The sequence below is a fragment of the Halichoerus grypus genome, chromosome 2 (genome assembly GCF_964656455.1).
Source record: "Halichoerus grypus chromosome 2, mHalGry1.hap1.1, whole genome shotgun sequence".
NCBI lineage: Eukaryota > Metazoa > Chordata > Mammalia > Carnivora > Phocidae > Halichoerus > Halichoerus grypus.
The window spans coordinates 151,974,312-151,996,981 of NC_135713.1; the positions used below are offsets into that span (position 1 = coordinate 151,974,312).

A 22,670-nucleotide genomic window follows, 5' to 3' on the forward strand; every position below is an offset into this window, starting at 1 on the left:
TGTGGAGGTAAGGAGTTCAGGATGACCCCGGGGCCCTGTCTAGTGACCAGGCAGGTGGAGGCGTCACCCCTCATGATGGACGCGGAGCAGCAGGTTGGGGGTGGGGGTGGGGCTCCTTTGCCCCTATGTCCGTGTTCCTCTGGGCTGGTCAGCTGCTCCCATAGCTTCAGTCATCATGTGCTTCGGACCCAAGTGCTTGACCTCTCCCTGATATCCCTTAGTACCTCAGATGCTACATGGCCCGAACCATGGACCAGCATCCACCAAAACATATAAACATCCAGAAATTCAGTTATTCAACAAAGATTTAGTGAGCACCTACTCCATGTCAGACAGCATTTGATAGGAATGCACAGCAGGTTTTTGTTTGTTTGTTTAAGATTTTTTATTTATTTATTAGAGCACGAGCAGGGGGAGGAGGAGAGAGCCCGATGCGGGACTTGATCCCAGGACCCTGGGATCATGACCTGAGCCGAAGGCAGGCGCCTAACCGACTGAGCCACCCAGGCACCCAGGAATATACACCAGTTAAAAAAGAAATTAACAAAAATTGCTGATGTCCTGGGGCTTGCATTCTAGTAGAGAAGAGACAGATAATGTAAAATATACTGGAAGTCAGATGGTAACAAGTGCTCTGAAGAAAAACAGAGCAAGATGAGGAGGATACAGGGTGATGGGCAGGAGTTGTGATTCTGAAGAGGGTGGACGAGGAAGGTACCACCAAGAAGGTGGTAGTTGAGCAAAGACCTAAAGAAGGTCAAGGATCGAGCCAGGCAGACATCTGGTGAAGGATGTTTCAGGCAGAGGGAATGCCAAAGGCAAAAACCTTGAGGGAGAAGTGTGCCTTGTTCAATGAACAGAAAGGAGGCCAACGTGGCCTGAATGGAGTGAACCAGGGAGAAGTAAGAGACGTCACAGGAACCCGAATCACGTATGGCCTTGCAGACCATCGGATTGGACTCTGAGTGAAATGGGAAGGGTTGCAGGGTTTGGACAGAGACATGAGACTGACACAATCAGGAGTCCTCAACTCTGGCCACAAGACAGAATCATCTGGGTGCTTTACAAAATACCTCTGCGTGGGCCGCTGGTCCTATCGACTCAATTAGAATCTCTGGGTTAAGGTGCAGACAGTAGAACTTTCTGAGAATTCCCTGAAGATTTTAATGTGCAGCTAAGGCTGAGGACCACGGTGTTACAGGGTGTCTCTCTCAGGCTGTTTTGTCCAGAGTAGGCTGTAGGTAGGCAAGGGCAGAAGGACATTCTTGCAGAAAGCTAGGTGGGATGTGATGGTGGCTTGGACCAGGGGCCGGGGTGGTAGGTGAGGTGCCGGTGGTAAGTGGTCAGGTTCTGGTTACACATTTGGCCAACAGGCCTTGATGGCTTGCTTGGATACAGAACGTGAGAAAAAGGGCAAGCAAAGTTGACTCAGGTTGGGCCCAGGAGGCCCTGCCTGGTTGGGCCCTGCTCTTCCTGTTCGTTCATTTCCTGCCTGCCCACTCCATCCTGAGCTACAGGCCCTCCTGTTCTCCCTCTTGACTTGTTCACAGTGTGGTTTGTCCCTTTCCTTGTGGTGAACTATTCATGCTGAACCCCAGCAGGTGGACAGAAGCCTTACCAGTCCCCCAAAGCAAAAGGAGCCCACCTTAGTATCTACATGTAACACTGATCACATTGTATCAAATTATTTTTTGCTAGGGTCTGTCTACACTGCTGAAGTCTGTCTCGGCGTGTACAAGAAGGGAAGAACTCGGAGTTGGACAGAAGAGGGTTTGAATCGCAGCTTACACCTGGCTATGATACAGAACAAGTAGCTTCACCTCTCCTAGTTTCACTTCCCGCTCCCTTGTAGGACCGTTGAGAACTGGACACAATGTGCAATAATAATAGGGACCAATTACCAAGCAGGCCTTATTCATCTTGGTTCCTCAAGGGCCCCTCCCACTGGCAGGGTCAAAGCTAAGGTATTAAGGATCACATTACAAGGAGGGTGGCCATTCTGGATGTTGGGGGTCTCCTCCACCTAGAGGTTCCCTGTGCCCCAAGCACTGCCTGGGGTGAAGGATGGAAATGCAGCAGGGGCCCTGGACTGGGAGCTTGGAGCCTGGGGATCCCGTGCTGGCTTGGCCATTGGCACTCTGGGCCACTCTGGCGGCCCCTGAGGCTGCATTTTAGTCCTCACTAAAATGAAGAAATACAGTGATCTTCTACTAATACACCTCAAATCATGCCTCCTCCCTGGGTATAAATGCTTCCATGGCTCTGCACTGCCCTCAGGAGAGAGCCCAACATGTCAGCCCAAGACCCTCCCCCATCTGGCCCCCGGTATCCACATTTTTTCACTAAGACCCTCTCCTGTCTTCAAGCCAGCCACCAAAAATTCTTTTTTTTTTTTGAAGATTTTATTTATTTATTTGAAAGAGAGAGAGCACAAGCAGGGGGAGCTGCAGGCAGAGGGAGAGGGAGAGGCAGACTCCCCGCTGAGCAGGGAGCCTGATGCGGGGCTCGAACCCAGGACCCTGGGATCATGACCTGACCATCTGAGCCTCCCAGGAGCCCCAGGCCACGAGGAATTCTTATTTATTTATTTGAGAGAGAGAGAGAGAGAGAAACAACATGAGAGGGGATAGGGTCAGAGGGAGAAGCAGGCTCCCCGCCGAGCCGGGAGCCTGATGTGGGACTCGATCCCAGGACCCCGGGATCACGACCCGAGCCGAAGGCAGTCGCTTAACCAACTGAGCCACCCAGGCGCCCCACGAGGAATTCTTTCAGGTCTCAGATGCACTGGGCTCTCGTCTGCTTCAGGGCTGCCTCGGAAGCCCCTACCTTAGTCTGGAACACACCCCCGCCCCCTCTGCATCACCGCATCCTTCAGGTCCCCACAGAACATTCTGGCACACTGCAGCTGCTACAGGAGTCTGGAGCTCAGCAGGGACTAGAGCGGGAGACGGAGATCCTAGGTTTAAAAGAATTCAGATTGTGGGCCACCTGGGTGGCTCAGTCGTTAAGCGTCTTCCTTCAGCTCAGGTCATGATCCCAGCGTCCTGGGATCGAGCCCTGCATCAGGCTCCTGGCTCAGCAGGAAGCCTGCTTCTCCCTCTCCCGCTCCCCCTGCTTGTGTTCTCTCTCTCGCTGTGTCTCTGTCAAATAAATAAATCTTTAAAAAAAAAATAATTCAGATTGTAATTGAAGATACAGGGCTCAAGGAGATTACCTGAAGATCCTCTCATTTAGAGAAACGGTCCATACTCTTTTGAATGCACACCTTCCAAAAAATTAGGCACGCACCTCCAACATACCACATAGATATGCACTTGATGAAACATACACAAAAATGGAAAGTGACAAGGCTGATGTTAAAATACGTATACACAGGAGTTCCAAGTTTCTTTCATTAGAATTTGAAAAACATGGATTTAAACTAGATGGCGAAGGAAAAGGGGCAGAGCGGCCACGGCAAAGAGGGAAAACCAGGAGTGGCGTGAGAGAAGCCAGGATGTGTTTCAAGGACAGTGTGGCCAGCTGCGTCCAATGCTGCAGAGGCCGAAGAAGACGAGATTGAAAGTCATCCATTGGATCGGGCAACCAGGACGTCCTAGCAATCCACGGGATCCTTCCAAGGGCGTTTATGGGGCAGAGGTGGGATGGAAGACAAGACTGGCTAGGGGCAGGAGGGCTGAGTAAACCTAAGTCCAGATCTTCCCTGAGCGCCCCAACTACTACCTGCTTGGATGCATCCCAGGCATTTCAGAAGCAACCCATCCAAAACTGACCTCCTGACCTGCCTCCCCCGATCTGCCCCCTCTCTGTTCTCATCCGAGTAACAGCACCTCTACCTAGGTGTATAAGCCAGAAGTCTCCGGCTCATTCACCCCTTCTATCCGGTCCATCAGCAGGTCCTATCAGTACTACCTTCAAAATACATTCTGAACTGGGCCCTTTTGACCATCTCTTCCACCCTAAGCCAAGCCACCACCATCATCTCATACCTGAGCCTCCTGACTGGTCTCCCTGCGGCCATCCTGCCTTCCTCTTCTCCATGGGTTCCCCACGTCTTCTAAATGTATACATCAGACCCTAGCATTCTCTTACTTTAAAAACTTTCAGCCATTTACTGCTGTGTTACAAATGAATTCCAAGTGCCTTACCACTCCCTGAAAGGCCCGCACGAGCATCGGGGCCCCGCATCCCCACGCATCAGCCACACTGGTTTTGCTCCTTCTCCAACAGGCCCGATTTTCTCCTGCCTCGAGGATTTTGAACTGCTCCTTTGTAGTCTGTTTTGAAAGCTATTCTTTCTGCCCGGAATACACTTCCCCTTCCAACCTTGCGCTTGACTAGCTCCTGCTTCAATGGGACCTCCTCGAGAGGCCTTCCCATCTAAGGGAGCACTCCCTCCACTACCCCATTCTCCCCCTGCCTCCCCCGTTCTGCTCCTTCAAGCACAAAGCACAACTCACACCGATACATTTGTATGTTGAGTTGTTCAAGTCCGTTTCTCCTCCTAGATGGGAAACCCCATGGGGAAAGGACGGTGTCTGTCTTGTTCATGGTTGAATTTCCTTGTAATGTGTGTCTGACACATGATGACCACTTGATGAGCCCTGGCTGCCCCCTACATCTCTTCGGGGTCCTTACCTGCTGCGGGTGCCGCTCCAGCCTGCCTTGCCACCTTTTCTCCCTCTCCTGCCTAACTCAAAAATTCCGCCCACCCCACACTGAAGATTGGGGAGCCCCTTACTCCTCCCTTTCCCACCTCCGTCTCTGTTCATGGTCTCCTCCACACAACAAAGCTCTTTTAAGGATCATCTCAAGCCCTGTGAAGCATTTTCTGACCGCCCCCCATACATGATGATCTGTCCCTGTGTTGAACCGCAAAATATTTTATAACTCATGGCCCTCCTCCTGTGTTGCCTTGACTGCTAGTGGGCTCAAGAAATTTGTGGGCCGACAGGGCTGAAAACCACTACCCTACAGTCATCTTCAAATTCTAGTGAGCATCAGAACCACTGCTGAGCTTATTAGAATACAGAATCCCAGGCCCCAAAGAGCAGTTCGGTAAGACTCCACATTATTTCAAGCACTCTTTATGACCCTGATGTCCCCCGGTCTAAGAACCTCATAACTTGAAGGGAACAGAATCCCCAGACCCAAGATTCGGTCTCAGGAAAAGGAGGGCGTCCAGAGGTTGACAATCCCTACCCTTCTTCCTCCAAGATGAACAAAGACTCAAGTTCTTTATTTGCCTTTCTCTTTTAATCCCCTCCCTGCTCCAACTCTCAAAGAAGTGCCCAGAAATCAAACACCGGGAAGCTCAAAGAGCCAAGGCAAGCCAGCCCAAGAGGAGCAGGCTCCCTCCCACGGGGGCCAAAGTCTGGATGCCGGGATCTCCACTCAGAGCCTGGTAGTAAAAGCTGGTGCAGAATAAGGTGGTTCCAGAAGCTAGCAGTAACCCGGCCTGAAGGAGACACAAGGAAGAATGCAGGCCACTAAGAAAAGTGCTGACAGAAAGGGAGCGGGTGGGGCTTGGTCAAGGTTAGGCAAGGGGGTCAGATTACCCAGAGGGGCTTTCTGCAATGGGGCACCCCTATCAGGGCCAGGCTGTGTATGAAGTGGTGTTTGTTGGTCTTGTCAAAGAGCTGTAAGAAAAAGAGAAAGGTGGGTGGGGGTGGGTGCATTTCCTAAGCAACGCTGGAGCCTGGATCCCGGTCGGCCCCCAACTGAAGTCCCGGCTGGCCTCTCCCCCAGGCACCCACGGCTCAGGCTGGCCGCCCTCGGCGCTCCCGACCCCGCGCTCCGCCCCTCCCCTGCTTCCCGCGGCGACCCCAGACTTTGGGCGCTCGTCGACCCGGAAGCTGGGGAGCCCCAGCGCGGTTACTTCACCTCCTTCCCGTAGGCATCCGGAAACTGGGCGCCTGTGGAAGGAGAGGCAAAGGTTACCAGTCCGAGCACCGGCCTCGACCGCCCCAGCTCCCGGCGGGACCCAGGTGGACAGTGGCGCTAAGGAATGTCCCCAGGAGGCTTCCGATTGGTGGAAACACGCAAATGGGAACCAAACTGGACCGGGCCGGGCCGGGGGGGCTTTAAAAGGGTCAGGCTCCGAGGGCTGTCTGGCACTTCCCACAGACCCCGCCCCTGCACTAGACACCCCCCCCCCCAACGGTCGTCGCCCTCGCAGTGTGAGCTCCGTCCCCAGCCCCCTGACCGTGCGCCCCGTAGGAGGCCAAGCCTAAGGCCCCGGCTCCGGACAAGGCGCCCAAGCGGCGGAACGCAGCCCCCGGCCCGGCCATGGCAGCGGATGGTCACGCGCCCGACGAACACCGCCCAGGCCACCCGAGAGGCCAGCCAATCCCGGTCTCCCATGCAAATAATGTCCACGGGTGCCCAATCCGGGCCGTGTTCATTTCAGCGTCCAGGTCCTCACCCGGGTACTTGCGCCTTTGTAAAACCTCTGCTGAGTGGCGAAGCTGTCTGGCGGGCGGAGGAACGAGAACCAATTAGGGGCGGAGGAGCGGGGCAGTGAGGGGCGGGGTTGGGAGGCGGGGCTAGAGGATTTGCGTCACGGATTGGCCCACTTTCAAAGTTGATCGCTTCTTCTAACACCTACCCCCCCACCTCCAGCCAATTTCCAAAGATCCCGGTCCCCACGCAAAGTTCCGCCCCTTTCCCCACTGGCTCCTCCTTTCCAGCTTTAAACCAGACCCACTCCCAAAAAGAGGCGGCCGCTCGGATAGCCAAGCCCCACCCATCGCAGTCAAACCCCGCCCACTATCTACATGGCCCCGCCCGTAGATGCGAGGCCCCGCCTTCTTCATATGATGCCCCGCCCCCTGTAGTTCAGCGCCCCCCCCACCCCGCCTCCTACCCGCCCCCAACCCACCAACCCCCAGAGCCCCGAGGGTGAGAGACCTAGGGAGGGGGGATGTCTCCACCCTGCCCCGGCCCGCTTCGTCCATCCGTCGGTCTGTCCGCTCCCGCCCCCTTCCACCGTCTCCAATCCCCCCACACTCTGGAGGGCGGGCGGGCAGGCGGGTGCGAGCGAGGGGTGTGCGCCGCTCTCTCCGCAGGGGGCGGGGGAGGCGGCCGCGCGGTGACGCGCGGGGCTGCTGCGGCTGCTCCGCCGGCGGATCATCACTCTCGGGCTGGGATGGACGCGGGGCGGGTGGGCCCCGGCGCGCGGAGCCAGGAGTCCGGGCCTCCTGGCTTCTGAGCGTCCCCCGAAGCCTCCCCCCTACCCCCGCTTCCCCTCCTAGGAGCCCTGCCGACCCCCACCCCGGGGCTCCAGACTCGGCTCCCGCCCTCCTCTGACTCCCTGGACCTCCCCCTCCCTCCCGCCCTCGGGATCGACTAGATCCCTCCCCCTCCCCGAGGATTCCGGCTGGATCCCTGCCCCTGCACCGCGGATCCTGCGCTCTCGGGCTCCGGGCCCCTGGGGATTGCCGTGGACACCTCCTCCCGCACCCGATCCCTTAGGATCTTCCGCCGGTACCACCTTCTGGTCCCTCGAAGCCAGCCCACGGAGCCAGTGGATTCCCAATCCAGTCCTTTCTCGTTGCCCCCTCTTCGCTCCGCCGGCCCCACTGCGGGGTTCCCTGTTCTCGGGTTCCTCCTGACCCCATCCCCTACCTCTCCTTTCCCCGGGGATCGACTGGGTCCCGGCCCCGCCCCCCGGGGCTGGGGCGATCCCCCTCCCCCGCCCGGTGAGGCGCTGCGGGCGGGGGCTGGGCCTGCGGGGCCGCGGGGGCTCAGAGGCCGCCGCCCCCCTCCCGAAGCCCGTCCGCCCCCTACTCGGAGCCCTGGATGGAGGCACCACGGCCCCAGGGCTGAGCCAGGTAGGAGCTAAGCCGGGCCGGGTGGAAGGGGGGTGCGTGGCGGTCCACTGGGGTCTCCTTTTCCCCATCTTTCTCCCTGCGCCTGGTTTCCCCCCAGCCTGCTCTGTCTGCGTGTCTCCGCCTAGGGATGCTCTCGCCGTGTCTCTGCGTCTCGGTCTCTTTGTCTCTGCCTCTCTCCAGCCCATGAATGATCCTTTGAATGGGCCCACAGACCCCGTGTGTTCCCATCTCCCCCTCCCCCTCCTTCTCCCCTTCCCGGCCAAGCCATTTTCCCCACTGCAGGAAGGGGGGGGACCTGCGGCCTGAGCCCCCCTCCCTCAATTCTTCCCGGCTGGGGGAGTCAGGCCCGGGCAGGAATGGAGAGAGCAAGGCAGAGGGATAGGGAGAAGGAGGGGGAGCAAGATGTGGCAGACAGAGATGGGGAGAGAAAATGGGGGAGACAGAGGTAGGAAAGAGGGGAGAGGGAGAGAGAGAGAGAGAAGGGGCTTAAGGGAGAAACGTGGGGAAGAGGTTTGAAGGAGAGAGAGAGATGAGAAACGGGCAAGGAGGGAGATGTAGAGGAGAGAGATGGAAAAAGACTGAAGGCAGAAGCTGGAGCAAGCTGGAAGAGGCCGGGAAAGATGCTCTGAGGGAGCGCTATGGAGGGGAGAGAGATGGGGGGAGGGCTCCAGTGGGAGGGAAGAAGGGAAAGAAGCTGGCAGCCAGGAGGCCAGGGACCCAAAGTACCTTAAGTGGGGGGGGGGGCAGAGTCAGACCGTGTTAGTAGGAGGGGGAGGGGGTGGTGGGACTATGGAAGCAGAACCCAGCCCTGCACAGACAGAGGAGATCCTGAGGGAGCCAGCCCCAAGCCTGCTGATGGGGGGACAGGAGCTTAAGAGGACCTGAAGAGGGGGAGGGCATGACTGGGTGTGTGTGGTAAGGATTCCTGTGTCCTCATCTCTGGAATAAATTGACACCTGCAGAGAGCCACCCGCGGGCTGGCGCCTGGCTCTGAAAACCCCGCGTCAGCAAACAGCTCTGGCGGCTGGGGAGGGGGGGATGGGGGGGCTTGCCAAAATGACCTGGGTGTCTGCCCCTTCGGTCTGGTCTTGTCTCTTGTCCTGCCCCTGCTGTCCTGAGCATCCAGGCTTCAGAGCAGCAACTGTGGGGGGGGGGGCTGGCAAGGGAAGGGGGAGGTAAATAGCTGGGATGGGACGAGAAGAAAGCCGAGGTTTGCCCCCAGGACATGGGTCAGAATGCCATGCATGGAAGAGGCATCTGGGGTCCAAGGCTGTTGGAGACTGTGGGAGGGGGGCGGTCTGTGGCCGCATCTGATGCCCTCCAAACCCACCTCAGCACCCCTTCTCCTCAGCCAGAGGCCTGGTCACTAGGGCTAGGCTCTGATTGGCCAACAAGGGGCAAGAGGCGGATCTTTTAGGGTTCTCTATGCCCCAATCTCCCGCTCCCCTCAACATATACACTTCTTTCTCTATGCTAAGGTTGGGGAAAACTCTAGCATTCTGACTCACGCCTCTGCCCTCCTGCCCTGAATGTACCCCATAACCAAGCCAGCCCCTTCCTCTCTTCCTCCAGACCCCCCTCCAGGGTTAAAGCTGCAGCCAGTTGCCGAGGTAACATTGCGGGGCAGCATCCCGTCGCCCAGCAACCGGCTGCAGGATCACGCATCTGTCCCCGGATTTGCCCCTCCAGCGGCATCCCCTCCCTCCTCCAGCCCCTGCCTCAAGGCACCTTAACTTCTGATGGAAGAAATGAGGAAGACCTAGGGGAAAGGGGTCCCCCCTCCCCTGCTGCACAGATCCGTAGGGAATGGGCTGCTGAAGGGAGGAAAAGGTGCTGGGATGGTGTGGTCCCAAGAAAGGCCCCAGTCTGGCCTGGGGTGGGGGTTCAGTGCCCTGAAATTACAGCTCAGGAGTAATTAACACGTATAAACAAACCCGCCACTTCCTGCTAATTAATGACTTGGTATTTTTATTTTCTCTTCCTTGTCTATCTCATCCCTCCCAGGGAGATGGGAACTGGGACTCCTGAGTCCCTGAGGAGAGCCTGCCTGGGAGGGATAAAGCAGCTGGAAGGGTGGGGGGCGTGCTGGGTCTGGGGAGCTGGCCCTCCTTCTCCTCTGGCTCTGTCCTGGGCGCATACCACGTCCTGACCCTATCCCTAGCCTTAGACTTTTCTATCTGGGTCCCTGCTTTGGGGATGGGGTTGCTGGGGTTGGGAGTGGGGGGAGGTGCCAGGGGGCCTGAGGGCGGAAGAAAGGGGGGGCAACTTGGTCTGAATTCCAAGTCACTAACCACTTGTCTCTTGTTTCCCTGTTCCCTTCTGTCTGCCCTGTTCAATTTCCCTTCCCTTCTTCCACTTCTCTGTATTTTTCTGTCTGTCTGTCTGTCTGTCTGTCTCTTGCATACCCCGTGCCTCCTCCCTGCAGGTCGGGCCTGCCTTCACCTTCTCCCGCTTCCTTCCCCTTCCCCACCCCTTGCCCCCTCCATGGAGAGGAACAGACCCTTTCTCTGTCCAGTCTAACCCAGGTCCCTCCCCACCCCCCTCCTCCCTCCTTTCCCCCGCCCCCTCCTCCCTACTGGGGCGAGGGGGGGCCTCCCTCCCTCTCCCCCCCCTTCTCTCTCTCTCCGAGGGGGGGGGTCCCGGGGAGGGAGGGGGGGTCCCCCGATCAGCATGTGGCTCCTGGCGCTGTGTCTGGTGGGGCTGGCAGGGGCTCAACGGGGGGGAGGGGGTCCCGGCGGCGGCTCCCCGGGCGGCCCGGGCCTGGGCCTCAGCAGCCTCGGGGAGGAGCGCTTCCCAGTGGTGAACACGGCCTATGGGCGAGTGCGCGGCGTGCGGCGCGAGCTCAACAACGAGATCCTGGGCCCCGTCGTGCAGTTTTTGGGCGTGCCCTACGCCACGCCACCCCTGGGCGCCCGCCGCTTCCAGCCGCCCGAGGCCCCCGCCTCGTGGCCCGGCGTGCGCAACGCCACCACCCTGCCGCCCGCCTGCCCGCAGAACCTGCACGGGGCGCTGCCCGCCATCATGCTGCCCGTGTGGTTCACCGACAACTTGGAGGCGGCCGCCGCCTACGTGCAGAACCAGAGCGAGGACTGCCTGTATCTCAACCTCTACGTGCCCACCGAGGACGGTAAGGGCGCGGGCACCAGGCTGGGCACCCTGCGGACGCAGCCCACTCGCGCATGCAGACCCCCGGGCTCCCCCCCTTCCCCGCCGCCGGGAGCTGGGCCTTTGTGGGGGCCGCCAGAGGCCGCGTGGCCCTGCGGGCTCTGCGTGCCCCCCGAGGATGAGACGGGGGCCTGCCAGGCAGCCGCGGGAACGATCCCGCAGACAGCCACCCCAGAAGGTCCTTGTGCCCGCAGAGCGAGCAGCAGGTACCAAGCTGGGCTGATAGACCCCATCCCCGCAAGGCGCACACTCAGTGGCCACGGGGGGCCAGCGAGCCCTGGAAGCATCTCCCCCGCCGCCCACCCCAGCGCCGTCCGGCCTCCCACCCCCAGGCCCCGGCTTGTCCCTGAGAAGTACCCACTTTGGTTCCTTCTACACCCCAGACACAACAGAGACACCTCGTTTTTCCTCCCCGTGTGCACGGGCACACTTCCGTCCATCACATCGCATCCCCAGCGCCTCCCGCCAGCTTCCTGCGTCTTCTTCTGAAACCTCTGTCCCCTGACCCCTAACACACCCCTGAAGGATCAGGGAGGACCCCTCCTTCACAGCACAGCCCGCCCATCCCCTTGAGAACATCTTTCCCTCCGGGCTCCTGGACCCCTGGGCCGGCTCTCCTGGAGAAGGAGCTGTCCAGGTCCCCGCTGCAGTGCTCCCAGCCCCTCCCAGCACACTGCCCTGGAAAGTTCTCCGCGAGCCAACCTTCAGCGCACACAGTATCTTTCAGAGTACCTTCCACCTGTCTCCAACAGAGGTACTCGGCAGAACTTCAGCCGGCCCCCAAGCCCAGCCTCATGAACCGCCCCGGGTTAGCCTTCTGACACTCCACAGAGGCCCCCTACTCCCTCAGCAGCCCCCCAGCAGGCCGTTTTCCTCCAACAATACCCACGGGCCTGGTACCCAGGAACCCCTGTATGGACACTGTAGGCACCAGCTGCCCGCAGGTCAGGTGCCCACGCGCCACAACACCCCGGGACTCGCAACTCCTCAGCACACGGGCTCAGGTACCCCGCCAACCTGCACGCTGACCACGTGCTCCAACATCCCACGTATCCAAATTCTCAGGGCCCTCACACAGCACACACCCCAACGCCTCTCGGAAACTGTGTACCCTATCGCCCACATGGACCCATGCTCCCCAGTATCCCCAGTTATAGATCATGTGTCTTAGGAACACCCATACAGAGACCTTGGCCCCAATAACCCTGCACGTGGCCACTCACACCACAGTCCCCAACACCCTCCACACTTCCCAAGCTTTGCTTACCCCAACTCTACCTGCAGACCACCTGTATCTTAGCTCGGGCTGGGACAGCACACCCAGCAAGTCTCCGCCCTACCCGCAGATCAAGCACTCAAACCCCTCACTCCCAGCACCTTGGGTACCAACCATCCACCCTCTGTTCTTCCTCCCAGCCGCGCACCCCAACACAGTAATACCCCTCCCATGGAAACCTTGCCTCCTAGCAACCCATGCCCACGATGCACGCAAGTATCATCCACTCCAGTCCCATCCAGATCCCAAGCACCCTAATAGACCCTACCCCAGTACACTCTATGGGCTGCCACCCACTCCACATCCCCCTGCCCTCTCGTGGGCCACCTACCCCGGCAGCCTGCCCTTCACAGTGGCCTCTGAATCATTCACCCCAGGACCTCCACACAGCCTGTCCATCTCCATGCCCTCCACTCACGGCCTCTCCGCCCCGCTCCCGCCTCCTTGTAGGCTGTCCACCCCAGTGTCCCCCTCGGTGGGCTATCTCCTCACCCCTCGTGTGGAATATCCACCCAAGACTTACCACCAATGGGCTGTCCACCCCAACGCCTCCACACACAATGTCCACCCTGCCCCCCAACACCACCTAGGCCCACACCTTCTGTATTTTTAACCATCGCTTATCACAGACCTGCTTGGGGCCTGACACATTCAGGTGATCTCACTGAATCTTCACACCAGCTCTGTAAGGAAGATGTTGGCTCAGGCAGGCGCGCGTGCACACACACACACACACACACACACACTATTCTTACGCTTACGCATGCCCTGCTGACTTCATCCCCATTCCCATCCTTTTGTAGAGAACAGACCCCAATCCTAATGGGTCCCTATGGGGCAATCATCACCAGTTGGGAGAAGCCTTCAGAGGCTGGCCTGGACCTTGCCGACCCATCCGTCCCCATGCCAATGAGGAGAAACCAATCAGCGGGGGGATCCCCTCTGATTTCTGGCTTCCAGCTCCCCTCCCCAACCGATTCCCCCTTCTGAAAGGAGCCTGGAACCAAACTCTGAGCCCAGTCTGGGGCCTTTCCTTGACCAGGGGAACACTTCGTGCCTCCCAGCACCTCCTGGCCCCTTACGTGTCAGGCTGGCTCAGGGCATTGTGTTTCCTGTTCCCTATTTGTGGACTGATCCCCGAATTGGGGAGGGGGGCCTTCTGGCATCAGAGCAGCGTCGGGCAGGGCAGGGGAGGGGGGGAGGTGCTCATGTCCCCGGTGGGCAGTTGACCGTTCTTGGTGGGGGGAGAGTAGGCCTGGGTGAGGGAGGAGGTTGGGGGGTGCAGAGGGAAGAGGTGAAATGGAGGGCAAGACCTGATGACCCTTTTCCCTGCTTCGCCCCAAATCGGGGAGGTGGGGTGAGAAGCCAGGCCCCTGAGTGCGGATGGAAGAGGAATGCTGGCCGGGTGAGAGGCTGGGCAGGCGGGCAGGCGGCTCTAGCTGACCTGGCCCCAGCCCTCCAGTGGGGAGCCGAGGGCTTGAAGGGCCTGTGAGCTGCAGGGGCGGGCGGCCCCCAACCCCATCCTATGCTCTGCCCTCCAGATCCTCCAGATGGGTCCTTTCTGCTGCAGCCCCTTCCTCGCAGCCTGGGGGAACAGGCAGGTGCCGGGCTGGCCCCACAGAGGGCCTTGTGTGAGTGGAGGTTCTGGTGGCACAGCTGGCCTTGGCCTCCGGGGCTTGGGGATGGGCCTCCCCTCCCCACCCCGACCCCTACCTCTAACACCGTTTCGTTTCCAGCCATTAGCAAACACTGCGACAAGCCAAGTCAATATGTCTTAAAACAGGCCTCAGCCCACTCAGGCACCCCACCCCCCCAAACCCAACCTTTTCTTTGGGGCATGACTTTTTCCGGGGAGGGGAAACAAATTTGGGTTGTAGAAAACGTTTTTCTCTTTTCTTGGTTTCTTTTTCTTGCAAACAAATTTTGCTTTTTTTGGCTTATTTTTTCTGCCCTCCACCCTCCCCTTTTCTGCTTTCTGTCCTCCCCTCCCCATCCACCACCTCCCCCCGACCCCCATCTTTCCCCACAAAATTGTCCTTTTTTCTCTGTTTTGTGTTCCCGGTCTTAGGTCCGCTCACAAAAAAACGTGACGAGGCGACGCTCAATCCGCCAGACACAGGTAGATTTAAAAATCCCGCTGCTGCATGTGGTTGCTGATTAGAGGACGCTCAAGGCCCTGCCCCTAACTAAATGCCCCCCCCCCACAGCCCTCAAGGCCCCTCAGTCGTTTCTCCCAACTAAAAACGAAAAAAAAAAGAAAAGAAAAATTTGTAATAATTGGAAAAAAGAATTATGAAAACTTCAAACGAAATTGGAACAATGTTGGACCCACTAGCAAACCTGCAAGCAAAGCTAAACACGGCCAAAAATATAAGTGAAAAAAGAAATTGGAATGTCAGAGAAAACAAAACAAAACAAAACAAAACCACCAAAGAATTGGATAAAATGTTTAGAGTTCGACAGCAATTTGGACTGTTTGGAAACTTGCGAAATGTAACATTTGAAAACAAAACAAAACAAAACCAACTTTAATTTGGAGCAAAACTACAATTTGAAAAAAAAAATTTTAAGTTGGCAAATTGATGGCACAATTGAAACGTCAGAAACAAACCTCCAATTTTCAAAAGCCTGTCAGATGCAGAAAATGCAGACATTTGAAGCGAATTAAAGAATTTGGAAATTTTTGAAAACAGGGCCCAATATCTTGAAGTTTCACCACAAAATTTTGAAAAAAAATGCAAAGAACTTTTTTTCTTTTTTTCCAAAAAAACGGATCTTTTTGGTTTTTTGTTTTTGGATTTTTGTTGTTTTTTTTTTTTTTTTTTCTTTTCTTGTTGAATCTGCCCCCCCGAGAGCTTCTTGCTTTTTGGTTGTTATTTTTTCTTTCTTTCTTCTTTCTTGATCCTGTTTTTTTGTTGTTGGTTTTGAATTTCTTGTTGCCCCAGCCCCCCTCCCTGCTCCTTCCCTTTCGGACCCCCTCCTCCCCCCACACTGGGAGTGGAGGTGCTGGGTGGGGAGGAGGGGGAGAACTGAGGACTTGAAGAGAGGGCCTTGCAGGGAGGAGACTCTGGCCTGAGTCTGGCTGGAAGGCCACCGGAGGTTCCGGAAGGAGGAGAAGAGCAGGATTTGGAGAGGACATGGAGAGGGCAGAGCCCACCAGGTGGAGGGAGGTGGCAGAGAAGGTCTTAAGAGACTGGAGGCCGCAAGCTGTCCGGAGGGGTGGAGGGGAATGTCTCAGTGTCCTGTGGGCTCACCTTCCGGCAGGAGAAAAGTTTCTAGCAGGAGGACGGAGGCGAGCAGAGCCGCTGGGGACTGGCTGTGGAGGCCCAGGTCTGGCTCTGGTTTGTTGAATGCCCAGGCTAGTCAGAGATTGCAGGTGTCAAGAGAGGAGGGCCTGTGGGCCATGGGGGACCCCAGCCGGGCGCTGTGGCTGAATCATGGAGGGCTGCAAGGAAGGGTACTGGCCAGATAGCCTTGGGGACCATGGCAAGCCCTCTCAGACTCCCACCCTCTTCTGGAGTCTGTCACGCCTCAGCCTGGTCACGTGGCAGTGATTAATGGGATTCTTTGGGGACAGGGCAAGAGGGGCGTCCAGTGCAGAACCCAGGGTCAGGCCAATGGCGAGGGGGGGGCGTCTGAGACTAAAGAGCTGTGCCCTGGCTTTATCAAACAGGCTCTTTCCCACCCTGCCTCCTCCTGCCACGGTAATTAGGCTGGGGGTTGCCATGGTAACTGGGGAGGTGACCTAGAAAGGAATTAGGGCGGGGAGGAGACCAGGCCCCCAGGGACCCTAGGCTGGCACCCCCTCACCCACAGACCAGGCTACCACGTGGACCTGAGACCCAAGGCCCGAGTCTGAGCAACCGCCCGGACCCTCCCAGCATCTCTAGCGCTAGAGCCCGCCTTGGGAGTTTGCTCTGCCTCAGAGCAGGAAGGAGATTTGCCGTGTGTGTGTGTGGGGAGGGGGTCCCCTGGATCCAGCAGATGCCCTGGGGAGGGTCCCCCCCGCCTCTTAGGCTTCTTGGAAGGCCTGTCTGGCATTTGGAGAAGTGCCGCGGGGCAGGCCGGCAGGAGGTGGGGTGGGACCTTCGGCCAGGGCTCCGTGGGGAGGGAGGGAGGGGAATCCGGTCTTGCCCCCCCAGGGACGGGAGAGACATGTCCCCTGAGCTCCGGGCTGGTCCTCCGCAGGCCTGGGAGCTGAGCAGTGCTGCTGCTGGTCTGACTGTGTTCTTGTCCCCCAACCCTGGCCCACCGCCCACCCCCTCCCCACGCAGATATCCGGGACTCCGGGAAGAAGCCGGTGATGCTGTTTCTGCACGGCGGCTCCTACATGGAGGGCACCGGGAATATGTTCGATGGCTCCGTGCTGGCCGCCTATGGCAACGTCATCGTGGCCACGCTCAACTACCGGCTGGGGGTGCTCGGTGAGGGTGGGCAGCCAACTCGAGGGGCTGGGGTCTGGGCGGGGGGGCGGAGGGGGGAGCCCGGTGGGCGGTGTTCCTCTAGACCCGGCAGAAACAGAATGGCCTCTGGGCTGGACTGAGCTGCCCAGAAAGGGGGCAAGGGTGTTCGGACACCCCCAGGAAGCCCCTTTCCTCCTGTGCTTCCAGGCTTTCTCAGCACCGGGGACCAGGCTGCAAAAGGCAACTATGGACTCCTGGACCAGATCCAGGCCCTGCGCTGGCTCAGTGAGAACATTGCCCACTTTGGGGGTGACCCCGAGCGCATCACCATCTTTGGATCGGGGGCCGGGGCCTCCTGCGTCAACCTTCTGATCCTCTCCCACCATTCGGAAGGTACCGGCCAGCCCTCGGCCTGCCCCTCCCGGCCCCGTTCCCACACGCTGACCCCCACCGGGTTCCCCCCCACCCCCCGCCTTCCCACCCTGGGCGCAGACAGCCCAGCCTGAAGCCCGCGCCTGTCCTGCCAGGGTTGTTCCAGAAGGCCATCGCCCAGAGCGGCACGGCCATCTCCAGCTGGTCTGTCAACTACCAGCCGCTCAAATACACGCGGCTGCTGGCCGCCAAAGTGGGCTGCGACCGGGAGGACAGCGCCGAGGCCGTGGAGTGCCTGCGCCGGAAGCCCTCCCGGGAGCTGGTGGACCAGGACGTGCAGCCCGCCCGGTATGGGGGTGGGGGAGGGCCGGGGCCTGGCGGCTGCTCTCCTTGCTGCTTCCAAGGCGGTTTAGGGTGAGAGGTGCCCGCGGGCACCCTGTCCGGCTGCAGGCCCCTCTGCTGGCCCTGCCTCCTTCCCTCGGGAGCCTGCCCTACGTGGAGGCGCCCAAACAGAGCGAGGGTGCACGAGGGGCCACGAAGCGCATCGGGGAAGACTTCCCGAGAGGCCAAGTGCCCTGAAGGACTCAGGAGATTTGACCCAGGGGAGAAGGAAGGGTCTTCTGAGCAGAGGGCCCGGCAGGCTAGGAGCTGAGAGGAGGCCAGGGAGCAGGTGATGAGACCCTGACCCCTTCTCCCCAGCTACCACATCGCCTTCGGGCCCGTGGTGGACGGTGACGTCGTCCCCGATGACCCTGAGATCCTCATGCAGCAGGGAGAATTCCTCAACTATGACATGCTCATTGGCGTCAACCAAGGAGAAGGCCTCAAGTTCGTAGAGGACTCCGCAGAGAGCGAGGACGGCGTGTCCGCCAGCGCCTTTGACTTCACTGTCTCCAACTTCGTGGACAACCTGTACGGCTACCCGGAGGGCAAGGACGTGCTTCGGGAGACCATCAAGTTCATGTACACCGACTGGGCCGACCGGGACAATGGCGAAATGCGGAGAAAGACTCTGCTGGCGCTCTTTACAGACCACCAGTGGGTGGCACCGGCTGTGGCCACCGCCAAGCTGCACGCTGACTACCAGTCCCCTGTCTACTTTTATACCTTCTACCACCACTGCCAGGCTGAGGGCCGGCCCGAGTGGGCAGACGCAGCGCACGGGGACGAGCTGCCCTACGTCTTCGGCGTGCCCATGGTGGGCGCCACCGACCTCTTCCCCTGCAACTTCTCCAAGAATGACGTCATGCTCAGCGCTGTGGTCATGACCTACTGGACCAACTTCGCCAAGACTGGGTGAGGGTCAGCGGGGCTGGGTGGGGTCCCCCCCCCGCCGCAGGCCAAGGCACACACCTCCAGCATCCTCGGCGCCCTGTCCCTCACTCCTCACACAGTCATTCCTCCGTCATTGCCTTCCCGACCCAGACACCTGCTGGACACTTTCTCTGTGCCAGGCACCGGGCTGCCCGTTGGAGATTCAGCCGTGTCAGAGAGGGTCCTGTCCTTCCGGGGGGTGGGCTCCCTTGGTGGCTTTGGCTCCGGGTCTGTCTCTCCTGGCACTCTGCTCTCCGTCTGATGCCCTGGGCTGTGTATCTGGGTAAGGATTTGTGTCTGTCTGTCTCTGTCTCTACGTCTCTCTCTCTTCGAATCCACTGATACCTCTGCCTTTCCCTCTACTCTCTTCCATCGGTTGGATTTTTGCTCGCTGGTCTCACCCTGGCTGGCTGGCTCCTGTCTTTGTGCCTCTGTTCCTAAATGTGTCTGTCTCACTCAGGCTCAGATTCTGCCTCTCTCACCGGCTGTCTCCGCCCGCCTCTGCCCCTGCGTCCTCACCTCCTCCCGTCTCTGCCCCTCCGACCTCCCCTCCGCCCGTCTCTGCCCCTCCGACCTCCCCTCTGCCCACCTCTGCCCCTCCGACCTCACCTCCGCCCGTCTCTGCCCCTCCGTCCTCACCTCCGCGCGTCTCTGCCCCTCGGTCCTCACCTCCGCGCATCTCTGCCCCTCGGTCATCACCTCCGCCCGTCTCTGCCCCTCCGACCTCACCTCCCCCAGTCTCTGCCCCTCGGTCCTCACCTCCCCCCATCTCTGCCCCTCCGTCCTCACCTCTGCCCGCCTCTGCCCCTCCGTCCTTACCTCCCTCCCCCCCGTCTCTGCCCCTCTGTCCTCACCTCCGCGCGTCTCTGCCCCTCGGTCCTCATCTCCACGCATCTCTGTCCCTCGGTCATCACCTCCGCCCGTCTCTGCCCCTCCATCCTCACCTCCCCCCATCTCTGCCCCTCCGTCCTCATCTCTGCCCGTCTCTGCCCCTCGGTCCTCACCTCCCCCCCCTCCGTCTCTGCCCCTCCGACCTCGCCTCTGCCTGTCCCGGGCAGTTTCTCTGTCTCTTCCGGCTCCCTCTTGTTCTCAGGCTTTCCTTCCGTGTCCCGGCCCTCTGCATCTCTGCATCTGCCTCTCTGCGGGTCTCCCTGCCCACCCCTCCCGCACACACCCTCCCCCGCCCCCCCACGGGGCCTCCCCCTCACTTCTCCTTTCCCCCCTCCCGTGCCCGCAGCGACCCCAACCAGCCGGTGCCGCAGGACACCAAGTTCATCCACACCAAGCCCAACCGCTTCGAGGAGGTGGTGTGGAGCAAGTTCAACAGCAAGGAGAAGCAGTACCTGCACATCGGCCTGAAGCCGCGCGTGCGCGATAACTACCGCGCCAACAAGGTGGCCTTCTGGCTGGAGCTCGTGCCGCACTTGCACAACCTGCACACGGAGCTCTTCACCACCACCACGCGCCTGCCCCCCTACACCACGCGCTGGCCGCCGCGCCCGCCCCCCGGCGCCCCGGGCACCCGCCGCCCGCCGCCGCCCGCCACCCTGCCGCCCGAGCCCGAGCCCGAGCCGGGCCCCCGCGCCTACGACCGCTTCCCCGGGGACTCCCGGGACTACTCCACCGAGCTCAGCGTCACGGTGGCCGTGGGCGCCTCGCTGCTCTTCCTCAACATCCTGGCCTTCGCCGCGCTCTACTACAAGCGGGACCGGCGGCAGGAGATGCGGTGTAGGCGGCTCAGCCCCCCCGGCGGCTCGGGCTCCGGGGTGCCCGGCGGGGGGCCCCTGCTCCCCGCCGCCGGCCGCGAGCTGCCGCCCGAGGAGGAGCTGGTGTCCCTGCAGCTGAAGCGGGCCGGGGGCGTCGGGGCGGACCCCGCCGAGGCCCTGCGCCCCGCCTGCCCGCCCGACTACACCCTGGCCCTGCGCCGGGCGCCAGACGATGTGCCTCTGCTGGCCCCCGGGGCCCTGACCCTGCTGCCCAGCGGCCTGGGGCCCCCGCCGCCCCCGCCGCCCCCCTCCCTCCACCCCTTCGGGCCCTTCCCCCCGCCGCCCCCCACCGCTACCAGCCACAACAACACGCTACCGCACCCCCACTCCACCACTCGGGTATAGGGGGCGGCTGGGGGGGAGGCCCTCCTCCCCGGCCCTCCCCGCCCGCCGCCGGTGGGCAGCGCGGCTCAGAAGGCAGGGAGGAGGACCGGCCACAGGCTTCCCGCGCGCTCCGGAGGTGCCCCACGGCGGGGAGCGCTAGGTGGACATGGGGTTCCGCACCAGGATGCGTGTCTTTCCCATGCCCAGAGGCCCGTCCTCTTCTCTGGACCGGGGCCTCGGAACAACGGGGGGTGTTTCGTGCCCTCCATTGGGACACCAGTCTTCGGTGTGTGGAAACTCGGACGTGTTTTCCCACGTGGAGGCCTGCTTTCTCACGAGGGGGTGTGTTTTCCCATGTGCAGGGTGAGGTGTTTTTTTTTTTGCCGCCCTGGACACATGTTGGCCCCCTCAAAAGAATTCCTGTGGGGATTTGTACCCCAGAATCCCATTCCCTCATGCCTTCTCCCCCCTCCCCCCACCTCCCCACCCCATGGAGACCCTGGAAGTGGTGTGTTCATGGACAGTGACCCTTGGGAAGGTACCGAGGAAATCAGTCGTCGTCCCCCCCCCCACTCCCACTCCGTGCCCCACACCCCCTCTGCCCCAGCGAAGCATGTTTTTCCCCCGTGGCATACGTCAGATGAAGCCTGTGCTCTGGGTAGGATTCCCTGCCAGGGGGAAGGGAGGAGATCCGTGCGTCCCTGTGCTGCTGGGAACTTGTTTTCCCACGGGTCCAGGACACATCTCTCCGAGTGGAAACATGTTCTTACATGTGGATGTGTGTTTTCCCATGCAGACGGCCCCTTTCCTGCCAGCAATCCCCGGGGTCCGGGGCCTGAGGCCTAGCACTTAGCTCCTCCCTGCCCAGCAGGTGGGGACAGACTTCAGACTGACTTAAGCTGAGTGTGTGTGTGTGGGGGGGTGTACAAACCCTGGGGGCAGAGCTCTGCCCGTCTCCCCCCCCGAAGAGATGCCAAGTTGGGGGGCATGGCGTGCCACCCACAGAGGCCATGCATGTTTGACCAAAGCCCTCACTGGGGTCTGAGGACAGCCTTTCCCTCAATCCTCAGACCATTGCTCATCCGTGCCAAACTGGGTTAGGTGGGTTTGAGGGGTGGGGAAGACCCCCAAAATGTGCCAAGGATTCCCCAGTCCTGGGCCAGGACAGGTAAATGTGGGGACAGGTGGGATACGGGGGACGGAAGCGGCAGCGAAAGGGGTCCCGCCTGTGTCTCTCCTCCCTTCCCCGTGTCTCATTCCTCCCTCTCTGCCTCAGTGTCTCTCCTCCCATCTCTGTCTTCCTCCTTGAAGCCATCCTGTGTCAGCGTGAGAGCACCTTCTCCCCTCAGCCACCCATCCCCTTCTTTGACGAGCCCCCCCCTTCCATCAGCCGCCAGGGCTGAAGGAAAGGAACCGTGGAAGGAGGGCGCAGGCGGGAAAGGCTTCACGGGACAGGCTGGGGAGAGAATGAGGTCAGCGGTGCTGAGGGACAGATGGAGGGGGCAGTGGGGGACGGGGCTCAGGCGGACAACAGCAGGGAGAATTTGAAAGGACACGCGTGCGGGGTGACTGCCCCGGAGAGGAACGGCCCGAGGAGAAAGGGTTTGGCCTCTGGGGAGAAGGACGGTATCAGGAAGGGCTTTAAGGGACACCAGTGGAGGCTGGCCTTTTGCGGGTTCGTTAGTGCCAAACTTGAGTAGGGGGTGAGGGGGGGCTGTCTTCCACTGACACCCAGATCCGGGATCCCTGGTCTTGGCTCCCCAGAGCTCTGCCTCCTGTCCCTTCTCCTACCTCCCCCCAGGGAAACTTAGTTCTTTTCTGACCCCTTCCCTTGCCTGATCTAGCTCCTCTCCAAACAGCCATGCCCTCGAAATGCTAGGGACCTGGGCCCTGAACCCTGTAGACAGATGCCCCCCCAGACTGGGGCATGGGAGGGGGGCTGGGGGACCCCATGATTCAGCCACGGACTCCAATGCCCAGCCCCTTTCCCCAGAACAATCCCCGGACAATCCCACGTCCCTGCCCCAACCCTTCGCGGCTCTGTACACATTTTTAAACCTGGCAAAAGATGAAGAGAATATTGTAAATATAAAAATTTAACTGTTGGTTGTGCCTGCTGTGATCGGGGGCGGTGTCGGTGGGGGGGCTCGGAGGAACTAAGCTTCAGGGCCGCCACTCCGCCAGTGAGGGAGAGGGAGGTGGTCCGAGCCCACAGCCC

General features: G+C 60.0%; 2 protein-coding genes across 5 annotated transcripts; one reads left to right on the forward strand and one right to left on the reverse strand.

Annotated features, from left to right (window-relative positions):
* Window positions 1-5,234: 5,234 nt before the first annotated feature.
* TMEM256 (transmembrane protein 256) lies at window positions 5,235-6,353 on the reverse strand. Its single transcript, XM_036066340.2, has 4 exons — window positions 6,206-6,353; window positions 5,884-5,915; window positions 5,559-5,639; window positions 5,235-5,458 (listed from the first exon to the last, which is right to left on the reverse strand). The coding sequence occupies exons 1-4, from the start codon at window positions 6,288-6,290 to the stop codon at window positions 5,315-5,317; spliced, it is 342 nt and encodes a 113-aa protein (XP_035922233.1). The 5' UTR covers window positions 6,291-6,353; the 3' UTR covers window positions 5,235-5,314.
* A 775-nt stretch (window positions 6,354-7,128) lies between these two features.
* NLGN2 (neuroligin 2) lies at window positions 7,129-22,557 on the forward strand. 4 transcript variants are annotated; one of them, XM_036066293.2, is made up of 9 exons: window positions 7,129-7,832; window positions 9,405-9,662; window positions 10,258-10,959; window positions 14,342-14,392; window positions 16,548-16,697; window positions 16,884-17,069; window positions 17,204-17,396; window positions 17,748-18,344; window positions 19,600-22,557. In XM_036066293.2, exons 3-9 carry the CDS (start codon window positions 10,503-10,505, stop codon window positions 20,471-20,473), a joined length of 2,508 nt encoding a protein of 835 aa, XP_035922186.2. In that variant the 5' UTR covers window positions 7,129-7,832; window positions 9,405-9,662; window positions 10,258-10,502; the 3' UTR covers window positions 20,474-22,557. The 4 variants fall into 4 exon arrangements, with proteins under 4 accessions (XP_035922186.2, XP_035922189.2, XP_035922187.2 ...); XM_036066296.2 differs by lacking the exon at window positions 14,342-14,392; XM_036066294.2 differs by lacking the exon at window positions 9,405-9,662.
* Window positions 22,558-22,670: the final 113 nt, after the last annotated feature.

What these genes read in the sequence shown, in the direction of transcription:
- TMEM256 (XM_036066340.2), bottom strand. Translation starts at nt 6,290, where the DNA reads ATGGCCGGGCCGGGGGCTGCGTTCCGCCGCTTGGGCGCCTTGTCCGGA. An exon ending in GGCCTCCTACGGGGCGCACG is followed by an intron (nt 5,916 to 6,205) that starts GTCAGGGGGCTG and finishes CTCCTTCCACAG; the next exon opens with GCGCCCAGTTTCCGGATGCC. An exon ending in CGGATGCCTACGGGAAGGAG is followed by an intron (nt 5,640 to 5,883) that starts GTGAAGTAACCG and finishes TTTTTCTTACAG; the next exon opens with CTCTTTGACAAGACCAACAA.
- NLGN2 (XM_036066293.2), top strand. Translation starts at nt 10,503, where the DNA reads ATGTGGCTCCTGGCGCTGTGTCTGGTGGGGCTGGCAGGGGCTCAACGG. An exon ending in CTACGTGCCCACCGAGGACG is followed by an intron (nt 10,960 to 14,341) that starts GTAAGGGCGCGG and finishes TCCCGGTCTTAG; the next exon opens with GTCCGCTCACAAAAAAACGT. An exon ending in ACCAACTTCGCCAAGACTGG is followed by an intron (nt 18,345 to 19,599) that starts GTGAGGGTCAGC and finishes CCGTGCCCGCAG; the next exon opens with CGACCCCAACCAGCCGGTGC.